This window comes from Hibiscus syriacus, unplaced genomic scaffold (assembly GCF_006381635.1).
Source record: "Hibiscus syriacus cultivar Baekdansim isolate YM2019G1 unplaced genomic scaffold, ASM638163v2 tig00110597_pilon, whole genome shotgun sequence".
Taxonomy (NCBI): Eukaryota; Viridiplantae; Streptophyta; class Magnoliopsida; order Malvales; family Malvaceae; genus Hibiscus; species Hibiscus syriacus.
The window spans coordinates 7,081,831-7,109,201 of record NW_024062795.1 but is presented as its reverse complement, the minus strand read 5'-3'; the positions used below and the strand labels follow the sequence as shown (position 1 = coordinate 7,109,201).

The 27,371-nt window shown below is 34.8% G+C and overlaps 1 protein-coding gene and 1 pseudogene across 1 annotated transcript; one reads left to right on the top strand and one right to left on the bottom strand.

The window, feature by feature from the left end:
* Window positions 1–948: 948 nt before the first annotated feature.
* On the bottom strand, window positions 949–25,691 carry LOC120133952 (annotated as a pseudogene).
* On the top strand, window positions 2,336–4,146 carry LOC120133951. Its single transcript, XM_039150436.1, has 6 exons — window positions 2,336–2,643; window positions 3,101–3,172; window positions 3,301–3,368; window positions 3,468–3,618; window positions 3,729–3,808; window positions 3,892–4,146. Exons 1-6 carry the CDS (start codon window positions 2,398–2,400, stop codon window positions 4,094–4,096), a joined length of 822 nt encoding a protein of 273 aa, XP_039006367.1. The 5' UTR covers window positions 2,336–2,397; the 3' UTR covers window positions 4,097–4,146.
* Window positions 25,692–27,371: the final 1,680 nt, after the last annotated feature.

Genomic DNA, 27,371 nt, shown 5'->3' with positions numbered 1-27,371 from the left:
GAGTTAGCACTAGTGACATAAATTTACCATTTTTTGGTTTGCAAATGAATATAATCGAGAAACATTAAATGAATATGTTTGTTAACATATAAACAAACATTAAACGAACAAATATGAATATCTTCAACAATAAATAAACGTATATGAACACGATATTAGAAATTTAAATAAATATAAACTTAAAATAAATGATTTTAAAAATAAATAAATAAACACAAATATAAAATATAATGTTATTAGTTCAAATCTTCATTTACAACGATAATAGAGGGTAATGTTGCAATCGAATATCAATGAAGATACCCAACTTGAACGGTCCATAAATAAACATTAAATAAATATGTTCGCAAACAGTAAATGAACAAATATAAATAACTGCAGCAATAGATAAATATATATAAACACGATATTAAAAATTTAAATAAATATAAATTAAAAATAAACATTTTAAAAAGTAAACCAGCAAACACAAATATAAAATATAATGTTATTAGTTCAAATCTTCATTTACACCAGGTAATGTTGCAATATCGAGTATCGATGAAGGTACGCAACTTGAACGGTCCATAAACAAAGTTAGATTTATTATTCAATTTTATAAGCTAAGCTAAGCTAAAGGTGGGCATCTTCTTGGGAAGCTCAATAAGAATATATTAAAGATCCCAGCTATGAACTTGGAGTTTCAAAGCCGACTTAAACAAGAACAAATTGCAAGCCATGTGATATGTCCTCCATTGCCCTTTCCAATTACTGCAACCACTGGAATCTCTATATTTTTATATCAAATATTTTCTCTCACTCGTATTGTTATTCCACTTCTCTTTTACAACTATTACAATTCAAGGTCTCAACTCCCACTATTCGTTTGCCCTTCCGATGATGCATTGAAAATGAGTGGTAGTTCTGGATCTCTCTCTCTATATATATTTTCTTTCACTCGTATTGATCATCAATGTCACTGGGAATGGTAATTACATAATGATCAATGAAAGGCCCCATCAATATAGTACTTTGGTCACTAAAATCCGTGAACTGCTCGAACTTGAATGGATCACAAAGATATCACATATATGTCATGAGCAGAATATGGTTGTAGATAGATTGGCTGCTTTGAGCCGATGACCCCCATTTTTGCTATTATTTACTTAGAGTTACCTTTGAAATTATCTTTCACGTTGCTGCGAGTTCTTCAAACCTCCAATTAACCCGTTTCTAATTGTTATACTAAAAAAAAAAGATTTGTCGAGGACCAAATGTGATACTTAAACTTTTAAATAAATTCTACTTCTAAATTAATCGATGATCAGTCTGCAAAACTCATTTAAATAAATCTAAACGTGATTAATTCTTTTTATTATGAACATATAATTCGATTTAGCCGGTCTGAAAACAAATATTATCTGGGCGTTGTCCAAACTGAACAACTCTCTACTTGTATAGTTCATCTCTTCTGACCCAATATTTTTCTAGAAAAAATAGTACTATTTGTTTATTTTTTTTTATCAAATTTTAAATTAAAATCAAATGAAATGAAATTTGATTACTGTATTGTCTTGGACAATGTCAAGCACAAGACCTGGTCACCTGCATCGAGGCCAAGCCATCAGGCCAAGCAAGGGGTAGTTTAACTAGAAAATGCGGGCTGCTAATCCCAGGAACCTTCTTCTTCCTCTGCCACCAGAATCAAAACAGCAATGAGCTCCCATATACAAAAAACCAAAAATACCCTAGTATAAAAGATCCAATAACTAAAGGGTAGGGCCCGAAACACTGCGAAGTTGAACTCTGCAGTCAATAAAGAAAACCCAAAGCTTAATTTTCACAGGAAAAAAAAAAACAGAGAAAAGAAAAGAAGCTCCTTTACTTGAACAAAAAACGTTCCCTTTCCTGTAAGTTTCTTCCTCCCCCCCCCCTTTTCTTGTTATGATTTATGCTTGGTAAAGTACCCTTTCTTTTTGGCTTCTCTGGGTACTTTCCCCTTCTTTATTCTGATTAACTTTAGAATGTTTTTTGATGCAAATTCTTCAATGGGTTCATGCCAATTCGTTTGCTTTTTTGGGATTTTCTTTGTCCTTTTTTTGGCTTTTAATTTCTCCAGCTTCCTCCTCTACTTTAACTTTTTGAAAAAGATATTTGAAGTTTTAACTTCTATATTTATCTGTGCTTCAATATATTGTGCTTTTGTTGCTGTACCATTCATTTCTGTTCAATCTTTTTTCCTTTTGGTTTTAACTTTTAATGGTTGTACCATTCATTTCTGGGAAAATTTTCCTATCAGCTATTCTATGATTTGGCTTTTGAATTGTGTTTAATGATTCCTAGTTTTTACACACAGGAGGAAGTAAACAAGACAACTTGATCAAAACTATTCTTGTGTGTTCTTCTGTGCATCTGAATATGGGGGATCATTTAGTGTTACTAGTGGACCGGTTGTTGACTGAATCCACATTGGAAGCTGCAATCGAAAGCAGGAACCAATCTTTGCATGCCACAGCATTGGCATTTGATGACACAAAGGTATTCAACCCTTCTCCGAAGCCGAAATCATCGACCCCGGGGGAAATCGTTGAGTGTTGGATATGTCAGGATGAGGATGAAGATTCAAATATGGAGACCCCTTGTTCTTGTTCTGGCAGCTTGAAGGTTAGATAAACTTGAAACCAACAATTATTTCGTTGTGAATGATTGCAGCGTTGTCACTGCATGCGATTAGTCTTTTCGCTTTAGTGCTACGAAACAGAAGTGAGAATTTGCTTGTTCTGTAAATTGGATCTCTCTTTCAAGCTTCTTATTATAGTTATATATCTTAGGCTTATGCATAAACATATAGCACCTTACTTCTATCGAATTCGCACTTTCGTGTTGCACCTTGCACATCATCGTAATGTAAGGGCTCTAACACCTAGAGTGCACCTTGAGCTCTCGACAATAACTTGTTTCCAATCTTCAGTGAATGATGTGATGAATTTTATGTAGATTTTGCTGGTTGGGAGTTGGAATATATCATCAGTTTCGATTCCCTAGTAATTTTGAAGTTATTGTATAAATTTGAGGAGGCATAACTATTTTGTGGGTTAATACTCTTTTGTTTTTATTTCAGTATGCTCATCGCAGATGTATACAGAGATGGTGCAATGAGAAGGGCAACATTACCTGTGAAATATGCCTTCAGGTTATTTATTTTTACATTTCGTGACTTGTTCGAATGTGGTAGCGTGCGAGTTTTTTTTATTGGTATAGTTGTATCTATTGCATTATGTTAGACCGAACTTATGTGATCATAAATCTTCTGCATTTCAGCAATTCAAGCCAGGCTATACTGCGCCACCTCCCTTGTTTCATATTGGGCATATTCCGATGAATTTCAGGTAACTTTTGTTTAAAGTATGGCTGTTTAGGTATTAAGTACCCCTAGCTCGGTTAAGAGATCTTAAAAGTGTTTCATTTTTCTCTGCAAATTTTATCAGGGGGAACTGGCAGATTTCTAGGAGGGAGTTGAACAATTCTCGCTTCATAGCAGTGGTCTCGACAGATCATAGCTTACTGGATTCTGGCTACGATGAATATTTAGCTTCAACTACAAGAAGCTTGATAGGTTACCGTACCGTTGCTATAATCGTAAGTTCGTCTATGTTTTGACTTCTTACAACATTGGAACACAGACATCGTATACCATTTCGAAGGAGAAATACACAGATTTTCTAATTTATCTTGCTTTTTGCCTGCAGTTTATGCTTCTGGTTTTTCGACATGTTCTTCCTTCCATACTAAATGTAAGCGACGACTACACTTTCCCGTTATTTACGGTAAGCCATTCCCCCCATGTATTTGAAGAATATAAGAAAATTCTCTACTTTCAGACTATAAACTTACCTCTTCTTTTGTTTTACAGGTATTACTTTGGACTGCCGGAATCATCCTGCCAATCTATGTCATGGTTAAAGTAATGACTGCCCTCCGTCGTCATGTATGTCATCACCGCAGGCAGCAACAGGAGACTCCAAATTCATCAGTTAATCAATCAGATGAAGAAAATGAAATTCCAACAGTGCAAGATCAGCCTCATGCAGTTAACATACATTCAATGCCAATATAGATAAATTGAACACACCGATCTTTCTATCTTTAGTAGGCGAAAAGAGTCGAGAGCTAATTTTGCCGATTGCGAAAGATAGAAACCGTATACATTACATAATGATTCTTTTATGATTATAATAACGAAATATTTTTTTAAGTATTACAAATAGAGATGGTTACAAGTCGAGACGGGATTTTGACCTTATTTGAACTTGATCCAAGTATAATATTGCTCCACCCATCATGTGACTCAATCCAAATTTAGATAAGTTACATCTGATTCTAAATTCAATTTAACTTTTAAAAAAATCTTGGTCATTCATAATTGTACATAGTCAAACGTTAAAACACGTGAAAAATAATCAATTAATTGAATATTTTCTTAAACACATATTATAACATCACAAAAGTAGATCAATTTCGAAAAACAAGTATTTCAAAGACAAAATATGACAACTAATGTTTAATTTTCGGAATGCAAATGGATCAGAGCTGAGGTATGGGATGACAAGGTAATAATGACATGTATTAACATCATAGGCTGAGACGAACACTAATTATTTGCAGCCGTTGGATCAGGGATGCACTCTTACAGATCTTAAAATCAAACTTGACATCTCGGCATTGCATAGAATCGGACATTAGCATGTACTGTCCATGTAATTTACCAGCAACTCTTGAACCATGCCTCGATCGGTCATCTTCCCTGCAGCACCGTATATGGGTGCCAGGCCTCCGCTTATCGGCCCTGGATTTGCTTTCACCTGAAACAAAGCACTTACAAGATTATTTCCCTGATGGCTGATGAACTATTTGATTGTTAATTGGCGGCAAAGACGACTTTTGTGTTTTCATTTAAAAGGAAACGGAAATGCATACAGTTTGTACGGCTTCCCTCAAATCCTGGAGGAAGGTATCGACAACCGGTACATGTTGAAGAGTGACACAGATATGAAGGCTGGGTTCAATCGCGTAAAAAAAGAAAGAATCTTAGTCTCCGATAATAGACATTACTACAAAGGTTAAATTTCGAAATAGATTCCAACTCGAACACAAGTAATACACAATACACCACTGGTATTCTGTGGAAGAAGCTAAAATCCGCAATCAAAGGGAATTCGATCGAACGCAGAATTAAGGAAAGAATGAGGTAGAGTAGTGCTCACCTGTTGGGCCTATGCAATTAGGGATGGGCATTGGACACGAACCCGACGGGTTTCGACCCAACCCGATCCGATGGGGTCGGTTTTTTAAAAAAAATTGTTCGGGTAAAAAATATCCGACCCGACCCAAATATATATATATAATTATCTTATATATTTATGAATAATTATAATAATACCCTTCTAGATATAATTTTTTTCAATTAAGTCACTGTTTTTATTGAATAAAAATAATATTTTTTAATTATTTCGGGTCGGTGAAATTTTATTTTGGTCAGATCAGGTCTCTGGTGGAGGATCATTTGTTCTCGGGTCGGGTTGGGTGGACCAAAAACCCGACCCATGCCCATCCCTATCTGCAATGCATTTAAATGCCAACCTTTGCCAGACATGATATCATTGACTAGAGATGAACATTTGTCGGATTTCAATCCGATCCGGATCGGTTTTTATCCGATCCGGTTTTTTCCCATAGAAAAAAAACCGGTTTATAAAATAACCGATTCGGTTTTTAACCGGTTTGGAGGGCCGGATATCCTAACCGGTGTAACCGGTTTCGGTTTTAAAAAAACCGATTTTTTTAAAAACCCGGTTATAAAAAAACCGATTTTAATATTCCAGATTGCTCATAGGGAACCGATTCCCCCCAAGGGGGTACCGATTCCTCACTGAATGGTTTGGCTCCGAGATTTCCAGAATGCTCGGAGGGAACCGATTCCCCCATAGGGGGTACCGATTCCCCCTATTCAACGGTCGAAATATTTGAATTTTACACTTAGGGAACCGATTCCCTATGAGAGGAAACCGATTCCCTATGAGAGGGTACCGATTCCCCCACGCTCCAAGCATTTTTATTAAATGTTTTCACACTTAAACGGCTATATTATCTTCATTAATTATCACTAACGTTCAGAATTGATTCAAGGTGTATTTAAGCAAGCTTAGAAGCCATTGATCAAAGACAAGAAACATCAAGCAACTAGAATCAAGAGAGAATCAAAGAGAAAGCATCAAACCTCAAGTTCGATAAATTCAAATACTTAATTGAAATACTTAATTAACTCAACATAATTGAAATACTTAAATACTTCCAAGTTTGATAAATTCAAATACTTAAAAACTTCAAGTTCGATAATTGAAACAAAGTTTACGATAATTGAAATAAAGTTATAAAATAAACTACATTGTCATCTCTTCTTCATCATCTTCGCCTTCTTCGTTTGGAGGGGATATTCCAAGTTCGACTTCTTCAATGTGTAAGTTTGCTTCCAAATCGGCATCAATTGCATCTTCTAGGGTGGTGATATGTTGCTTACGAGCCGCTCCATCCAAATAATCCTTTAAACAAATGCATACTTCCACCGACTCGGGACTTAGTCTTGATATCCGTTGCAATATAACCCTGCCACTAACAGAAAAACCGGATTCCGAAGCTACCGTAGAAGCTTGGACGGTTAGTAAATCACGGGCCATGGCGGCTAGAATCGGAAATTGTGCTTCCTTTTCTTTCCACCAAGCCAAAATATCCAAACTTTCAAACTCTTCAAATGTCATTTTTGATAGAAAATCGCATGACATGTAATTTCCCAACTCGCTACTTGGGGTGGTAGTACGTGATCGTTTGGATTGGGAATTTACAAGAGTGTTAAAAAGATTCAAATTTATGTTACTTGGACGTCTACTAGATGATTCCGCATTCATTCTCATTTGATCGTGTATTACACTACTTGATCCGTATTTAGTTAAATAAATTGCAAACATGTCTCGAAAACATTTGTTAAAATAATTTATTTGGTTTTGGACAAAGTTGGGTTCATCATCGGTTAGATTAAAAGCAAACGCAATTTGTTCAATTAGTGTTTCAACCCCACCAACATTTAACGTTGGGTTTAAAGCGGTGGCACAAGTAAAAATGGGGGGAATCTCCTTAAAATATTTTAAAAGTTTTTCCTTCATTGCAAAGCCAATTTCTTGAAAAACTTCGGTTTCAAATTCAAAGTCATTTAGTCGGGTAGCCAACAAAAATATTTGATTAATAACCAACAGGCTAGTAGGGTAATAAACACCGGATAAAAAAGTTGTTGCATTTTTAAAAACCTCAAGCAAATCGGTTATTTTGGCTATAGTTTCCCAACTCGAATCCGGATAAATGTTTGGGACATGACCCCTCTCGAAAAGCCGATCGTGAAATGTTTGCAATGTTTCCCTTTGTCTTAAGGCAGTATGCATCATCATCTAAGTTGAGTTCCAACGAGTTGGACAATCCAAATTAGGACCCAAAGCTTTTTTATTAACGGACTTTCAAAACCGTTTATAATCATTTAGTCTTTTGTTGTTGTTACAAAGAACCGATTTTATCATTGTTTTAAATTCTAATCTAATCGGCTCAATAACCTCCAAACCGGCTTGCACGGATAAATTAATTATGTGTGCAACGCAACGGGTATGAAAAAACGCACCGTCTAAAATCGGTGAAAGTAATATTTTCAATCTTGGAACCGCGTTTGTATTATTCGATGCATTATCAAAGGATATAGAAAAAACTTTATTTTCTAATTTATAAAGACAAATTACTCTTTTTAAAAGTGTAAATAAATTAGCACCGGTATGCGGCTCACCGAATAATTCAAACGCGATTGTTCTTTTCATCATTTGCCAATTATCTTGATCTAACCAATGTGACGTAACGGCTAAAAAAGAATTTCCGGTATTATGAGGGGAACTCCAAACGTCACATGTAAGCGACACACCATAATGGTGTTCTTGGAATCCTAAAATCATTTTTTCCCTCGCCGTACGCCACATTTTTATAGCATCTCTTCTAAGGGTAGTACGACTTACTTGAGTATAACGTGGTTGCATTAGTTGTTGAATTGTTATCGTGAAATCTTCATCATCAAAGTGGTCGAACGGCAATACTTTTGTAATCAAGAACTTTGTAAACGCTTCTCGTAATTTTTCGTTGTCGTAAACAAAAACACCACATTGCGGTGTAAGATTCGATTGACTAGGATCTGATCTTAAGCGAAGTGTCTTGCATGATTTTGTCAAATGGTTCTTCAACGTTGTGTTTCCTTCCGATGCAAGAAACTTTAGACAAAGTTTACAACGCGCCCTCCTCGAGCCATTTGACATCTCACATAAATCGTAGTGATCCCAAATGTCTTTGTTTCGAGTGTGTTCGATCACTCTCACGACTTCAAGGTTTCCCCCGACGGAAGATTCAACCGTGTTACTCATGATGAACAAAAAATTACAAAAATAAGATTTGAGAGATGTTTAAGTGTTGTGTAATAAGATTTGAGAAATTTGTAATCAACCAAATACATCCCCAACCTATTTATACATGTTTAGGGTGGTAAAATGGTAATTTTTTAAAGAAAAAAATGGTCAAAAACGGTCACAAAACCCCCTCAACGGCTATATTAACGGCTAGTTTTTTAAACCCAGACCGGTTTTTTTTTCGGATAAAAACCGGTTTTTTTCAAACCGGTTTTTTATCCGGTAAAAAAACCGGTCTAGGTTTTTTTCTCCAAACCGGTTAAAATAACCGGTTTAAAAAAATCCGATCCGGTTAAAAAAAACCGGTTTTTCCCAAATCCGGTTTCGGATATTTTTTTCGTAAAATCGGATATTCGAATTTTTTGTGCACCCCTATCATTGACTTCAAATATGTCTAGAACAGAAGATCCAAATGGCACAATTGTCATGTCCGGCTTTCCAATGATAAACAACTCCGGAATCTCCTTTATCCTGCAATTAAAGTGGTGGTCATTCTATGTATCTCAAAATTAAGGAATTCAGTAGAAAAAAGTGAAACAAATTCGAACCCTTTCTCGATCATCTTTGATGCTTCCATGATTTTTCTTGTATTCTACAGGTAACCTATGGATTGTTAGGAAAAGAATCAGCCCAAAAACAGAACTGGATAATCTAATAGTACAGATGGCAATTTGCTAGCTTCAGGCGTTGAAGACTAAAATGGAATTTTGCTACCTTGCTGTCCCAGAGACATCATTGCAGCCCAAGCTCCAGCAATCAATGCTCCCGGCCTGCTTCCAGCTATAGTTGGAGACACATACAGCCCACCTGACCACTCATTAAGGGGTTGTTTGTTACCTCTTAATGGAATCATTCAGCGCGTTTATTTCGTACCTCTGAATGATTCGGTGTTAATTGATTAAGCAAAACAATACTGAATGATTCAGCACAGAAGTACATTCTGAATCATTCAGAGCCAGTTATTAAACAGCATGTCACATTCAGAGCCTCTGAATCATTCAGCACTTGAATCATTCAACACTTGAATTATTCAGCGCTTAATCATTTTGAAGTAAATAAACAACCCCTAACTAGCCATGAACAAAAAATTAAGCAAATACAATTAAGCTCGGCCAGGGATGGATAGAGGGGTGCTGGGATGTGATTGCACCCCTGGAAATTTCAAATTCCCATATAATTTAGGTATTTTCTTTATATTTTATGTTCATAATCTAGTTTCGCGTCCCTAGGAATTTGGTAAGTTTGGATCCCAAAATTTCTAATATAAGTTCTTAAGTTCGCACATCCTAACATAAAATCATGTGTCCGTCCCTGAGCACATTCATAATGCAGAGAACTGCTACAGCATTTCTTACATAAGCAAAAATTGATTCTAGCATCTGAAGGCTATTATCAATACAGTATTTGCTCTTTTTCAAAGTAATCCTCCTTGTTATGCCGAGCTATTGCTATCCAGTCTCATCTTAAATTTTTAATTGGGACAATCTGAAATACTATCCTAGAAGCAATCTGCCGCCTCAGTTTTAATATGCTGGAAACAACCATAAGCATTTCCCCGCCCTCCTTTCCCTTCTCAAGTTTATTTCTCTTTTTCCTTTTCTTTGACAATAGAGATTCTACCAGCCAGCTACAAATTGATGCTGTTGGAGAACTATCAACCAAGAAGTCCAGCATAATATTTTGTAGCCACCAATCAAGATGACATGAAAAGAAAAACATATCATAAAGAACTTTGATCAGAAACGTAAGAAAATATATTAGACTATTATTTGAGATAAACCCTACAGGTTATCCAATATTATCAGAAAATTAATCTTGACATTTCTATTCAAGTTTCTGCTAGTAGAATGTGCATAAGCAAAAGGCAGAATCAAAGAGACAAAAATAGATAATACACATTACAGAACTTGTGCATAAAATTTACATTTCCCAGTAGATGTATACCTCCAAATCACCAATTTAATTTTTTTACGCTAGCAAATATATATAATCAAATAATAGAACTGATATGTACCTTTCTAATTTCATGATTTCTGTAAAGAACAACACTTGTTCCTTTAGGAGCCAGCCCATATTTATGCACATCGATTGAAACTGAAGTTACTCCCTTAACAGTGAAATCAAATGGTGGAATTTGGTACCTGAGACAAGGGGAACAGATAAGATAACCAATCCAGTTTTAGGCAAAATTCCTCAGATAAAGACAGAACAGAAACATTAAGAGCTTATGCTCCCAGATATACTGTCTAACTCGATTCAAAAACAAAACAGTAACATTTCCAAACAAGCATTCACGCGTCAAACAGTGAATATCACTACCTGTAGTCCATACAAGGCATATGCTAATTAAGATGAAATAAAAAAACGACGAAGGAAGGTATTGATAGTATCATAGTGAAACACTGAAATGGTGAATAAAGTTAGCCCAATCTCATAAAACAGTTTTCTGATAAAACTGCACCCGATTTACTGGTTACACAGATAACATCATCCCAATGGCATCGAAAACTCGAATAGGAAAATTATTCATTCATGAGGGAAAAGGATGTTGATCAAGGTGAAGGCATTTTTCCAGAGTAAGAAAACCTTAGCACATTCAACAACAGCATAAGGGAGATTAAAAAAATTTCCCTTAAAGGGGAAAAACACTCAACTTCTTCAGAATAAAGTGAATAATCAGTTAGTCATTTAAACTAAAAACACTAAAAACAGGCTGACATCAATTTTGACAACGTTTTACTGATGACCTGAAGACAGTTGCTTAATGAGGGAAGTCGGCACGAAATCAACAATAGAGAACTTTATGCCTTCAAAGAACAAGAACCAAACATAAAAATGACAAGATGACAACCACAACTCTAATATCTTAGTCCAAAAAGAAAATAAATAATATAATGTCATACAAATGAGAGTTCAGAAGCATATACCCGAGTTTACGAGCAAAAGGCAATACGAAGCCACCAAGACAAAGGTCAACATGGAAACAAATTCCATAGCTATCAGCCAGTTTACCTAGCTCCTGTGAGAAAGATGTTATATTTTATCAGTAAGGCCCACAAGTAAAATATAACATTGATAAAATTACATTTAAAAGCTTTTCCTACCCTGTTAAAAATGTAATGAGTAGTGGCGTACCTCAATAGGGTCAATGATTCCATGAGGAAACCCAGGAGCAGATCCAACAATCTGCAGAAACATAAGACTTTTGTCAGGCCAACTTTATAACAAAGAACTTAGCTAAAAAGCTAAAATAATATAAGCACTTATACCATGATAGTGTTTCTGTTAATATGTTGTCTGATGGCTTTCACATCTGCTTTAAATTCCTTATTGACAGGGACACTGCGGAGCTTGATATTAAAATATTGTGCTGCCTTGTCATATGCAGAATGTGCAGATTCAGCTATCACCCTATGCTTGGGAATAGATTAATTCAAATTGATAAAATTGGTATTGATAAGAAATTAATGAAATAATATGCTTGGGAATAGATTCAGCTATCCCTTACATTTCTGGCTTTGTAATCCCTGTCTTCATCTTCATGTAATCCCGAGATGTTTTCACAGCAAACAATATGCTCTCAGTTTCTCCAGATGTCATGTTTCCACGAACTTGTCCTCCAGAGGCCTTCTCTTTACTGCCAAGTAGATCCGCTGTCATAGCAACCACTTCAGCCTCAAATCGCCCCACACTCTGGAACACATCTAAATGTAATGGATTGGTATGTTGAAACCTGAAAATAGTCAACATCTTTTTTAAAGATGGGTAGCTGAAAGCAGAATGGGGCAGACATAATTTCTTTGCAGTTATAATTATATTTATATATATACACAGAAATTTTTAACTCGTGCAAATAGTGTATTTTAACACCTTTTGCCGGAAACCAAGATACTGTATAGTAATTCCATGCAACTTGCAGTGCAATCAAGTAAGTTTCAAGCATTGCAAATAGTAAAAGAATAGAGATGTTCTTAGGAATATAGGACGACACATTTGGGGTATCTTACTGACATTGAACATGCCTCACTGATCAAAGAAAAATGTCCTTCAGATTCACTTCCACCAATGTACCTGGACCAAAGTAAACCAAGAACTTATCAATCTCAAGCATAATTCAACAAAATTGATATTTATATTTGATGTAGCAAAACACAAAAAAAAAATTCCTAGAAAATTATAAACATACACTGTACCAGAGCATTTTCCTTTCCAATCAACATCCTTGCTCTTTGCATCTTTCATATCTTCTATAATGCCCTCTCCAAAACCTGTGGTCGGCAACTCTGTCCTCCATTCGTCTCTTTTGGATTTGCTACCTGATTGCCACTTGTCCACAATCTGCATTGTTCAGCAGACCGGTACATGTACCAAATTATACTCAATCCTAATTTCAAGACGGAAAGATCTTATCATTTAAGACAAAATGTTCTTAGTCCTGATTGAGTGACGCATAAAATTTATAGAACAAAAATTTGAAAATAAAGTTGCATGATGCATCTAGAGAAGAAATTGGCACTCTAGTCCTAGAAGCAAGAAAACAAGTTTCTCAGCAACACGTGAACAATGACAAAACCTTCTTTTATTCAGGCTATAATGAATAATCGCTCACTTAAGCAAAATTTCAGCCATTAGGGAGAATTAAAATATAACAGTCAAAGGAGTGTAAGGAACACTTAGCTTCCACTGTATCGCTGCATAATAAATAAATAAAAACACCCTTAATGGTGTCATTTTAGGCTTTGGCTTTTGCACACCAAATTCCAACATTATTTCTCTCATAACCTCTTTCAGTTAAATGAAAACAATACTCATGCTTAGTTAAAAGTCCAAACAAAGATCAAGTCCGTTTCCATCTTGAAAAATACCAAACAATAGGACAACTGCGACCCTACTACAGTGTCACAACCCAAACTGCAAGCCTTTGATCTATTTATGAATTCCTTAATAAATGAAAAAAAAAAAGTAGGTACAAAATACTTAATCCCAATTAGAGAGAAAATGAAAATCATAGTCTATGATGCCAAATAAATGCAGTTAAATAAATCCAGGGAATTGTAGCAGCCAGAGTTGGAATTTCTGTTGAATCATAATACCAATAAACTAACTAATGCTTTGAATGCAACTCAGCGGACACGAAATAAATGCTTCCAGTTATTTCATTTATTGCCCAAACAAAAAGGAAAAGAAGAAGAATTTTTCTAATGTACGAATCAGAGAACTAAAAATTAATCCACTGCATGGACAAAACTGCACGTAAAAATTTGATGCCAAAAAAATCAATAAATATGACTTGAATTATACAAAAATATATATTTCTCTCTTTATATGTCGTATGACCTTTTGCTTCTCCGCGTCAATATAACTCTTACCGCCAGGAATCAACCTTTTGCAAAACGGAAACCGAATGGATTAGATTAGTCAACGAAAAGGAATACTTCCGCTCAGAAACTTAAAATCAAATAAAAAGATAGTGATTTTAATAGATTACTTGAATGAACTCATGAACAAGCCTAGGAGCGTATCTTTGAGCCCTTTGTCGTGAATAACGGAAAAAAGCGAGTGAAGCACACGTGCGACGAGGAGAGTGAGGAGAAGGGCGAGGAGCAGAGCCAGAGGTTCGAATTGTGAAAGGAACAGATTGACAGAAACTCTAGAGCGAACTAAGAATGAACTGAACGAATAAATATAATCTTCCATTTCTGTTTTTTCCCCCTTTTCTTTCTTCTATTTCTGAATAAGAGAAATGAATAACAGAATGAGATAACTGATAAGACGATTTGTGTTAAACAGGGGAAGAGTTTCAAAGAAGGGGTTTGGTAATCGCGTGCAATGTACGTACCTTTGTTCTTGTGTGTTTTGGCGGGGTTGATTGCGTGACGTTGCCTCGTTTTGTCTTTTTTAGATTTCTCGCGCGTCATTATCGCGGGAAATTAAATTTTTAGTCTAATAATTGTAATTATCATCTTAAACATAAATGGTTTTATTTTCTAAATTTATTAAATTAGGATATTCATAAGATTGTTTACGAAAATAGTTCTTATTTTATCACGAGAGTAAAGATATATTTTATTAATTTTATCATTATTCGATGTAATATCTCAATTAATTGATGTTTTGATTTACATAAAAAATATGTTTGGTAATTTAAATTTTAAAATTAAGATGAATATCTCAACTAAATGTATTTTTCAATAAAAAGAATGTGGATTTTAGGGTGAATTCACGAGATAATGTTCTCGAACTTTTTTATTCACGATATAATGCACATCCCAGATTAATTGCTGAAATGGGGTGAATTCTACAGCAACCTTGGAGGTCGTCATGGCATCCGGGCGACCTTGGAGGTCGCCATGGCATCCGGGCGACCTGTGTGGAGGTGTAGGTCGCCATGCAATCAAATAGTATTGGAGCATGCATGGGGGAGTTGTGGGATGCATGCTGTGCTTGGGACGTGGGAACTGTGCATGGGACATGCACGTCGAACGGTGTAGGTCGCCATTGAGTCACGGCATGGTAGGTAGGTCGCCATGGAGTCTCGGCGACCAAGCTCTGGGACTTTCCTAGCTGCATGCATGCGTTGCATCATAGCTGAGAGATTCCTGCATCCGTAGCTGCATGTGTTGCATCTATAGTTGCGTTATTGCAGCGTTAATTTAGCTGCCAAATGCAGCAAATATTATTGTTCAATTGCAGCCTTTCAATGCTCAATAGTTATACGATGCAATGCTAATATTATTTGCTTCAACAGTCAAATTTAATGACTCTGTCCAACGCTCAGTTGCTTTATATAAAGGATATGGTGTTTAGGGTAGAAGCACAAGCAGAACTAGAAGCATAAGAACATATAAACTTTGCCGAGAGAAATAAAAGGAAGAAGAAGAAAAGAAGATAAAGGCTCAAACATAGTTCGTGAGGTAATTTTTTTATTGTTTAATTTAGTTTATTATATGAAATTATTAGTTTGTTAGTTTCGGGTTTAGGGTAAAACTAAAATCTAGTTAATTAGTTTGTTAGTATAAATTATTAGTTTGTTAGTTTAAGTTATATTATATTAGTTTATTAGTTTAAGTTATATATTATATTATATAAAAAATTAGTTAATTAGTTTCTTAGTTTAAGTTATTAAATATAAAAAAATATTAATTAATTTGTTAGTGTCTTTAAACGTATATTAGGTTGTTCGTTGAAGTTGAAGTTATATCATAAAAAAATTAATTAGTGCTTAATTAGTTTGTTATTTTAACTAAGTTATATTATAATAAAGAAATAGTTTATTAGTTTAAGGTATATTATAATATATTAGATTATATAAAATTAATTTGTGGGAGATATTGTTGTTTAAATAAATATTTTGTTTACACATACAGGACATTATTTCACAACATTTGCCCACGTACAGATTGATTCGAAGAAAGAAACAAGGCAGGAAAAGAAAGTAAAGGAAGAAGGCATAAAGACGTGAGTAATTTATTATTTTTTGTTGTCCATTTTTTGTTGTTGTGTATGTGTAAATTAGTTAGTTAGTAAGTTTATATTAGATTATATAAACTAATTTGTGCGAGATAATTTCCGTTTTAAAAAATATTGTGTTTAAAAATATTTAGTGTTGTTTTAAAAATATTTTGTTTAATTTACATTGTATGTGTATATTAGTAAGAAGTAAAAATTAATTGAATGAAATAATCCGGACAACGCATTATCTCGCGAAATAATTATTTCGAGAACATTATCTCAACAGTTTTGCCTAACAAATTTGTTTGATATTTTTAAAAAATAAAAAAAATTATCAAACTAATCATTATTATTAGTAATAATTATTAAATGATTAGTATCAAATCTAAATCATTAAATATTTATAATAAATAATTATTAGTGATTATGACTAAATCATATTATTATTAAATCATTAAATATCAAATCATTAGATTAATAGTAATTATCAAATCATTATTAGGTTTAATAGTAAGCAATCAATAAAGTTAAATAATAAATTTTATTTGATCATTAATATAATAGTATATTATATTATATTTAATAATTTATGAAATTATCTTATCTAATTTTTTAATCTAAATTAATTTATTTTTTTATTTGTAGAGAAAATGAGCAACAACTTTTTCACGATTGTCTATTATAATGGACAGATTATGGAAAATGAGGTCGGAGTAGTTTTTCAGTCTGAAAAACCAATAAATATGATGTTCAAAAAAGACATCACATTTATAGAAATGAAGCATAAGATAAAAAGAAAAATTCGAGCTGCAGTTGATGGTTTGAGGTATAGGTTTATAATATGCTCTAACCCACTCAGATATGCTGCAGTTCCACTTGAAGAAGATGATGATATTGGAACCATGGTTGGATTACATGAGTCAACCAATATAGCAGTTATTGAATTATTTGTTGATGTGCGTAACATATGTGATGTTCCTGGGTCATCAAGAGGTGTGGCTCAAAATCCATCTGAAATGGCTTTATATAGTCAGTTTGAGGAGCCGACATACAGGTTCCCGAACAGTTTTATGGCACTATTGGAAAGTGTAAATGAAGTCGGGGGGACATCTACAGCAGGAGAGTATGAGACGAGAAACATACCGGAATTGGTTGTTGATATTGACGCTGAAAATCGATGGGGAGAAATTCATGATGATTCAAGCGAAGATGAAGAAACTGAAGAACCCGTTTTGGGCGGCGACGAAAATATTTTTGGTGGAGGTGCAATTCATGAAGTTCCGACACCGTATGAAGCTACTCCTCACATGTACGAGATAGACTATGATGCAATGAGGGCACCTGAATTCCCAGACATGCCACATTTACCTCCGTACCAAATGACTGAATCATTCGATAATTCTGGTGAATTTTCAGTTGGGGTGCAATTCAGAGGAAAAAATGAAGCTACGCTGGCGATTAAAGAGTACTGCATCAAATGCCATGTTGATGTCTATGTTGCAGAGTCCAACCAGAAAACCCTATACGCAAAGTGTGTAAAATATGGCCCAGAGTGCAAGTGGAAGATCAGAGTGTCGAAAAATCAAAGGCACGATGTTTGGGTCATCACGAGGTACAATGGTTCACACACATGTTTGCGAAACTCCATCGAACAAGACCACCGACTATTGGACTCCGATGTAATATGTGAATACGTGAAGGCGATGGTTGAAAAAGATCCAAGGATATCTTGTTCAGTGTTAGCTGCATCTATTCGAAGCCAATTTGGATATCAAGTAAAATATGGCAAGGTGTGGAATGCGAAAATGAAGGCAATGAAATTGACGTATGGAGATTGGGATACATCGTACAATGAGCTACCACATTTGCTACAAGCAATGAAGCGATTTATCCCAGGAACTATAGTGAAGTCTCAAACCATGCCCGCATATGATGAAGAAGGTCAACTTCTGCCAGGGAAGAAAATATTTCATAGACTATTTTGGGCATTCAAGGCATGTATTGAAGGATTTCCATTTTGCAAACGTATGATCCAAGTAGATGGTACGTGGTTGTATGGTCAATATAGGTATGTACTTTTGATGGCAGTTGCTCAAGATAGTGAGCGAAATATCTTCCCAATTGCATTCGCCATTGTTGAGGGAGAGACAACAGAGGCTTGGGATTTCTTTCTGACCAATCTACGTCAATATGTCGTTCGTGAAGATGGAGTTTGCTTGATATCCGATAGAGGAACGGGTATTTTGGCGGCAATTGAACGACCAAGAAGTCGTTGGATACCTCCGTATGCATATCCGACATTTTGTATCCGTCATATTGGCAAGAATAGTATCGACCAGTTTCATAACGCACATATTCGTAGCGAGATAGTCAGCATGGGTAAGTTTTATTTTCAATATTTGTGTATTTTTTACGTGGTTTTTTTAATTGTGGTTTAACACAATATATTATGGAACAGGATACGAACTACGTCGACCAAATTTTGACAAGATATTGGAGAATTTGAAAGTATTTTACGATGATCAGCGTGTTTGGAAGTGGGCTTCAAAAATACCGCGGGAAAAATGGTCGCAAGCATACGATGAAGGTCAGAGATACGGACATATGACCACAAACCTTGTTGAGGCCATTAATTCGGTACTAAAAGGTACACGCCATCTCCCAATAGCGAGTGTGGTGAAAGAGACGTACTTTAGACTGGGTAAAGTTTGGTCGGACAAAGGCAAGGAAATTGAGAGTCTCATAAATAGAGGTAAAACTTGGGCTCCTACAGTGGTGGAATCAATGGAAGCAAATGAGCGATTGGCAACATCAATGGTTGTTCATAATTTCGACCGAGTTGGTCATACTTTTGTCGTGTCGTGCATACGTCGTAACGTCGGAGGAGAAGACCAAACATTTAGAGTTGATTTATGACACAAATGGTGTGATTGTGGTCGTTTTCAGGCATGGAAATATCCATGTGCTCATGCAGTCGCTGCATGTATGTATGCTGGTGTAAGCTCATACACTTATGTTGATGAATGCTTCCACCTACGTAGGATATTAAATGTCTACAGCTATGTGTTCAGACAGATCCTGAATGAATCATATTGGCCCAAAAAGGATCATGATGAATGGCTACCAAATCCAATGCTTCGCAGAAGTCCAAAGGGTCGACCTGAGTCCACTCGAATTCATACCAGTATGGATTTCCATGCTATAGAGAGAGGTCAAGCAAAGAGATGCGGATTATGTAGGGGTGAAGGCCATTCAAAAAATAATTGTCCTAATTTACCAAGATATAGGCCTCATCATTAGTAATCATATATGTATTTCTATGTATTTATTAATCATTATAAAATAATTTAATAATGATTTAAATATTTAATGATTTGATGATTTAGTAATGATTTGATAATAATCATTATAGTAATGATTTGATAATAATCATTATAATAATGATATAGTAATAATCATTATAAAAATGATTTAATAATGATTTAAATATTTAATGATTTGATGATTTAGTAATGATTTGATAATAATCATTATAATAATGATTTTATAATAATTATTTAGTTATTATTTAGTAATTATTTATAATAATGATTTAATACTAATGATTTAATAATTATTACTAATAATTATAGAATACTAACAAATGAGTGTACAAGTGTGGATTACTGAGTTTAAATTTATACATAGTCGAATTTATTAATGATTTTTAAATATTTAATGATTTGATACTAATGATTTACTAATTATTATTAATAAGGATTTATTGTTAATATTTAATTATTTGATGCTAATGATTTAAAATAGTTGATTTACTAAATATTTAATTATTTGATACTAGTAATGATTTGATACTAAAAATCATTGTTAAGGTTAAAAAAACTAGTCTAATTTCAATAAATAATTTGTAATAAATAGCAAACGAGTTTACAATTGTTGTCGATGCCGGGGTGTTGTTGAATGATAATGTCGGGGCGGACGTCTGATACGTTGTGGCCGTTGTGGCTCAGGAGTATTGTACCCATCCCCCTCATTCATTGGGGGTATTTGAACTGTCATGTGTTCAAAGTCATACGTCGACGAAAACGTATGAGAATAGATGGGTGCCTCAGGCTGCACAAACTCTGGTATGTATGCCGGGACAGTAGAATCATCAATTGCGTGATGCAACGATTGTGGTGCGCTATTATCCACATCGGTCATTTCCGCTTCAGGTTGTAGAGATGAACTCCCACTCCCACTCGGTAGAGAATATTCAGTTTTACCAAATCTTTTCTTAAACCTCAAAAATTGTCGCCTCTCTACTATTGTTGTGAGGAACGGCTTTCCATTATCCAAAAAATAAGCAAGGTAAGCCGAAGTCTCAAAATTAAAGTCGTCGTCTTGAATGGCGTCAAGAGTTGGCATGAATGAAGCCCTATTGTTCCAAGCATTAATGTAGGTTGCATGCTTCTCAACCCAATTAACGTTTTCTTTACGACGACCATCAAATCTGTGCAGGTCGTCATGCGTCTCAACCCAATTCACTGGACGACGACCATCTAAGTTTTGGAGGAGGTCATGATCCCATGGACTCCGCGGAATAGGTTGGTGGAAGTGGAATTGCCTCAGCACACTATCCCCAAATTGGATCTCAACAAAAGCAAAATTGATCAATGGTGTAACAGCACACCAATATTGAAACCCATCTAAAATATCGTGCGGTATCAACGCAAATAATTCTTCATTCATGTATGATCTCCAATTAAACTGTAAAATTACAAAAACAATAAAATTGATTTGAATCAAATAATATAGTTAATTTAAATAATAATTAAAAAATACAGATTATGCATACCTCCTTTTTGGCCTTAATGTCGATCTTCAACCTGAACTCTTTAATGTTGTTGTGCACCAACCCTGTGCCTTCAATTTTATGCCTCCATCTGTATATCAATCAAAACAAAAATAGAGACATTTTGTTCAATAATTTTAATCAAAATAAATATTTTTTAATTAATATTTTATATTAAAATAGAGGATTCATATTACCTTCCGACAAGTGGAAAGTCAACCGCAGTCCGACTAATCGGTGTCAAAAACGGAAGTCTATGCCAAGCCCATGATTGTAGCAGCAACAGACATCCACCGATTTCTACTGTATTATTATCATTCACGACTAATGACGCCTTGCACATCTCACGATACAAGAACGCCAATATCGCCGAACCCCAGCTATATTGCCTACAATTCTCAAAATTTGTTAAAAAAAGAAGATACTGAGTGTGAACATAACTACCAGATTTATCAGGCATCAAAATTCCCCCAATCAATTGTAATATATATGCTCGTGTTGCATATATAATTTCGTGCTCCGTATTATTTGATTGAAGTTGAAATTCATTCTTCAACCATGACAACCTCACCCGCCACCCTTTACACTCTGGTGGTACGGGCGCTTTCCCAAGAAACAAGTTGCAAAGTTGTTCCACCTTATTAAACTCATGTGACATTACCACCGGCATCCCATTAGTTTGGACCCCGAGTTGCATTGCCACATCCTCCAAAGTTATCGTGCATTCGCCACACGGCAAATGAAACATGTGCGTTTCTGGTCTCCAACGTTCAATCAACGCACTGATCAAACCTGGGACCAACTTGTAATCTCGCACAAATGTTATATACCAAAATCCAGCCTCTTGCAAATTTTCTTCTATCAGTGGGTGTGGCTTGGGCACTTTATGTAGTCGAAGACGAAGGACTCGCTGCTCGTCCTCCTACAATTAAATATTTCAAAAAAATTATCACAATCATAAAATAATATTCAAATATTTATTAATTATAATTCATTAAACAAATATTTTATTCACCATTACTCCCAAATAACTTGAAATATGTTCATTGTCAAGCCTCAACAGTGGAATTTGGTCAGCCATTGGAATGAATCTGTAAAAAAAAAATAAACAACAATATTTAAAAAATCATTTAATATAATCTAATATAAACTAACTAACTAATTTACAACACTAAACTTTAATATAATAACTTATAATATAATAAACTAATAAACTAACAAACTAAACTTTTTAAAATATAAGTTAAACGTAAACGCTAAACCCTTAAACAACTAATAAAATATTCTTTTATATAACTAAAACTAACTAATAAACTATTTTTTTCATTATAATATACTCCTAATAAACTTACTAACTAATTTTTTATATAATATAAATTCAACAAACAAATATAACTTAATTATTTAACTAACACAAACTAATTAAATAATTTTTTTATATAACTAACTATTAACAAAACAAACTAATTAATTATTTTTTAACTATACAACTATCAAACATATACTAATTAAATAATTTTTAATTTATGTATACTATAACTTAAACTAACAATCATATAACCCTAAACTAACAAACTAATTAACTGTTTTTTGTTTTACCCTAAACCCTAAACTAACAAATTAAACATTTATAATAATAAACTAATTTAAATATAAAATTTTTTTACCTTATCTCCCTTTCTTCTTCTTACTTTCCTTTCTCCCTTTCTTTCTTTCTCGGCTGCAATCTCTTCTCCCTTTCTTCGGCTGCAATCTCGGCGACCAAGCTCTGGCTTCAATCTCTTCTCCCTTTCTTTCTTTCTTTTATGTTCTCACGATAATGCACACCCCATATATAACCGGCTGCCTCAATTATTTCACCAATAATTCATGCAACAATGGTTCAATTATTGTACCAATAATTCACGACTCAAATGGTTCACATGCATGCATCAATAGCTGTAGGCATGCAGCGGGGAGCAGGAGGGGGAGCACGTGAAGGAATCTAAGTTGTGGCTGCATGTGCATGCATGAGGTCTCGTGAGCTAGGACTACATGGGACTACATGGCGACCTACTTGGTCGCCGGGACTACATGGCGACCTACAAGGTCGCCGGGACTACATGGCGACCTACAAGGTCGCCCAGGCTGCATGGCGACCTCTCCATTGGCTCGTCTAAGACTGCATGGTGACTGCATGGCGACCTCTCCTCGTATAAGACTGCATGGCGACCTCTCCATTGGCTCGTATGGCTCGTATATGGCTTGTATGGCTCGTATGTCACCCCGTATGGCTCGTATGTCACCCCGTATGTCGCCTGGATTGCATGGCGTCCTACAAGATCGCCTGGATTGCATGGCGTCCTATGGCCATCACTGTAGAATTCACCCTATTTCAACAATTAATCTGGGATGTGCACTATATCGTGAATAAAAAAGTTCGAGAACATTATCTCATGAATTCACCCTCCAGACACGTGGGCACAAGAACCTTGTTTGGTAAAATAAGGTAAAATCCACGGGTGAATTTACGAGATAATGTTCTCAAACTTTTTTATTCACGATATAGTGCACATCCCAGATTAATTGTTGAAATGGGGTGAATTCTACAGTGATGGCCATAGGACGCCATGCAATCCAGGCGATCTTGTAGGACGCCATGCAATCCAGGCGACATACGGGGTGACATACGAGCCATACGGGGTGACATACGAGCCATACAAGCCATATACGAGCCATACGAGCCAATGGAGAGGTCGCCATGCAGTCTTATACGAGGAGAGGTCGCCATGCAGTCTTAGACGAGCCAATGGAGAGGTCGCCATGCAGCCTGGGCGACCTTGTAGGTCGCCATGTAGTCCCAGCGACCTTGTAGGTCGCCATGTAGTCCCGGCGACCTTGTAGGTCGCCATGTAGTCCCGGCGACCAAGTAGGTCGCCATGTAGTCCCATGTAGTCCTAGCTCACGAGACCTCATGCATGCACATACAGCCACAACTTAGATTCCTTCACGTGCTCCCCCTCATGCTCCCCGCTGCATGCCTACAGCTATTGATGCATGCATGTGAACCATTTGAGCCGTGAATTATTGGTACAATAATTGAACCATTGCTGCGTGAATTATTGGTGAAATAATTGAGGCAGCCGGTTATATATGGGGTGTGCATTATCGTGAGAACATAAAAGAAAGAAAGAAAGGGAGAAGAGATTGCATCCAGAGCTTGGTTGCCGAGATTGTAGCCGAAGAAAGGGATAAGAGATTGCAGCCGAGAAAGAAAGAAAGGGAGAAAGGAAAGTAAGAAGAAGAAAGGGAGATAAGGTAAATTTTTTTATATTTAAATTAGTTTATTATTATAAATGTTTAATTTGTTAGTTTAGGGTTTAGGGTAAAACAAAAAGCAGTTAATTAGTTCGTTAGTTTAGGGTTATATGATTGTTAGTTTAAGTTATAGTATACATAAATTAAAAATTATTTAATTAGTATATGTTTGATAGTTATATAGTTAAAAAATAATTAATTAGTTTGTTTTGTTAATAGTTAGTTATATAAAAAAAATTATTTAATTAGTTTGTGTTAGTTAAATAGTTAAGTTATATTTGTTTGTTGAATTTATATTATATAAAAAATTAGTTAGTAAGTTTATTAGTAGTATATTATAATGAAAAAATAGTTTATTAGTTAGTTTTAGTTATATAAAAGAATATTTTATTAGTTGTTTAAGGGTTTAGCGTTTACGTTTAACTTATATTTTAAAAAGTTTAGTTTGTTAGTTTATTAGTTTATTATATTATAAGTTATTATATTAAAGTTTAGTGTTGTAAATTAGTTAGTTAGTTTATATTAGATTATATTAAATAATTTTTTAAATATTGTTGTTTAATTTTTTTTACAGATTCATTCCAATGGCTGACCAAATTCCACTGTTGAGGCTTGACAATGAACATATTTCAAGTCATTTGGGAATAATGGTGAATAAAATATTTGTTTAATGAATTATAATTAATAAATATTTGAATATTATTTTATGATTGTGATAATTTTTTTGAAATATTTAATTGTAGGAGGACGAGCAGCGAGTCCTTCGTCTTCGACTACATAAAGTGCCCAAGCCACACCCACTGATAGAAGAAAATTTGCAAGAGGCTGGATTTGGTATATAACATTTGTGCGAGATTACAAGTTGGTCCCAGGTTTGATCAGTGCGTTGATTGAACGTTGGAGACCAGAAACGCACACGTTTCATTTGCCGTGTGGCGAATGCACGATAACTTTGGAGGATGTGGCAATACAACTCGGGGTCCAAACTAATGGGATGCCGGTGGTAATGTCACATGAGTTTAATAAGGTGGAACAACTTTGCAACTTGTTTCTTGGGAAAGCGCCCGTACCACCAGAGTGTAAAGGGTGGCGGGTGAGGTTGTCATGGTTGAAGAATGAATTTCAACTTCAATCAAATAGTACGGAGCACGAAATTATATATGCAACACGAGCATATATATTACAATTGATTGGGGGAATTTTGATGCCTGATAAATCCGGTAGTTATGTTCACACTCAGTATCTTCTTTTTTTAACAAATTTTGAGAATTGTAGGCAATATAGCTGGGGTTCGGCGATATTGGCGTTCTTGTATCGTGAGATGTGCAAGGCGTCATTAGTCGTGAATGATAATAATACAGTAGAAATCGGTGGATGTCTGTTGCTGCTACAATCATGGGATTGGCATAGACTTCCGTTTTTGACATCGATTAGTCGGACTGCGGTTGACTTTCCACTTGCCGGAAGGTAATATGAATCCTCTATTTTAATATAAAATATTAATTAAAAAATATTTATTTTGATTAAAATTATTGAACAAAATGTCTCTATTTTTGTTTTGATTGATATACAGATGGAGGCATAAAATTGAAGGCACAGGGTTGGTGCACAACAACATTAAAGAGTTCAGGTTGAAGATCGACATTAAGGCCAAAAAGGAGGTATGCATAATCTGTATTTTTTAATTATTATTTAAATTAACTATATTATTTGATTTAAATCAATTTTATTGTTTTTGTAATTTTACAGTTTAATTGGAGACCATATATGAATGAAGAATTATTTGCGTTGATACCACACGATATTTTAGATGGGTTTCAATATTGGTGTGTTGTTACACCATTGATCAATTTTGCTTTTGTTGAGATCCAATTTGGGGATAGTGTGCTGAGGCAATTCCACTTCCACCAACCTATTCCGCGGAGTCCATGGGATCATGACCTCCTCCAAAACTTAGATGGTCGTCGTCCAGTGAATTGGGTTGAGACGCATGACGACCTGTACAGATTTGATGGTCGTCGTAAAGAAAGCGTTAATTGGGTTGAGAAGCATGCAACCTACATTAATGCTTGGAACAATAGGGCTTCATTCATGCCAACTCTTGACGCCATTCAAGACGACGACTTTAATTTTGAGACTTCGGCTTACCTTGCTTATTTTTTGGATAATGGAAAGCCGTTCCTCACAACAATAGTAGAGAGGCGACAATTTTTGAGGTTTAAGAAAAGATTTGGTAAAGCTGAATACTCTCTACCGAGTGGGAGTGGGAGTTCATCTCTACAACCTGAAGCGGAAATGACCGATATGGATAATAGTGCACCACAATCGTTGCATCACGCAGTTGATGATTCTACTGTCCCGGCATATATACCAGAGTTTGTACAGCCTGAGGCACCCATCTATTCTCCTACGTTTTCGTTGACGTATGGCTTTGAACACATGACAGTTCAAATACCCCCAATGAATGAGGGGGATGGGTACAATACTCCCGAGCCACAACGACCACAACGTATCAGACGTCCGCCCCGACATTATCATTCAACAACACCCCGGCATCAACAACAATTGTAAACTCGTTTTCTATTTATTACAAATTATTTATTGAAATTAGACTAGTTTTTTTAACCTTAACAATGATTTTTAGTATCAAATCATTACTAGTATCAAATAATTAAATATTTAGTAAATCAACTATTTTAAATCATTAGTATCAAATAATTAAATATTAACAATAAATCCTTATTAATAATAATTAGTAAATCATTAGTATCAAATCATTAAATATTTAAAAATCATTAATAAATTCGACTATGTATAAATTTAAACTCAGTAATCCACACTTGTACACTTATTTGTTAGTATTCTATAATTATTAGTAATAATTATTAAATCATTAGTATTAAATCATTATTATAAATAATTACTAAATAATAACTAAATAATTATTATAAAATCATTATTATAATGATTATTATCAAATCATTACTAAATCATCAAATCATTAAATATTTAAATCATTATTAAATCATTTTTATAATGATTATTACTAAATCATTATTATAATGATTATTATCAAATCATTACTATAATGATTATTATCAAATCATTACTAAATCATCAAATCATTAAATATTTAAATCATTTTTAAATTATTTTATAATGATTAATAAATACATAGAAATACATATATGATTACTAATGATGAGGCCTATATCTTGGTAAATTAGGACAATTATTTTTTGAATGGCCTTCACCCCTACATAATCCGC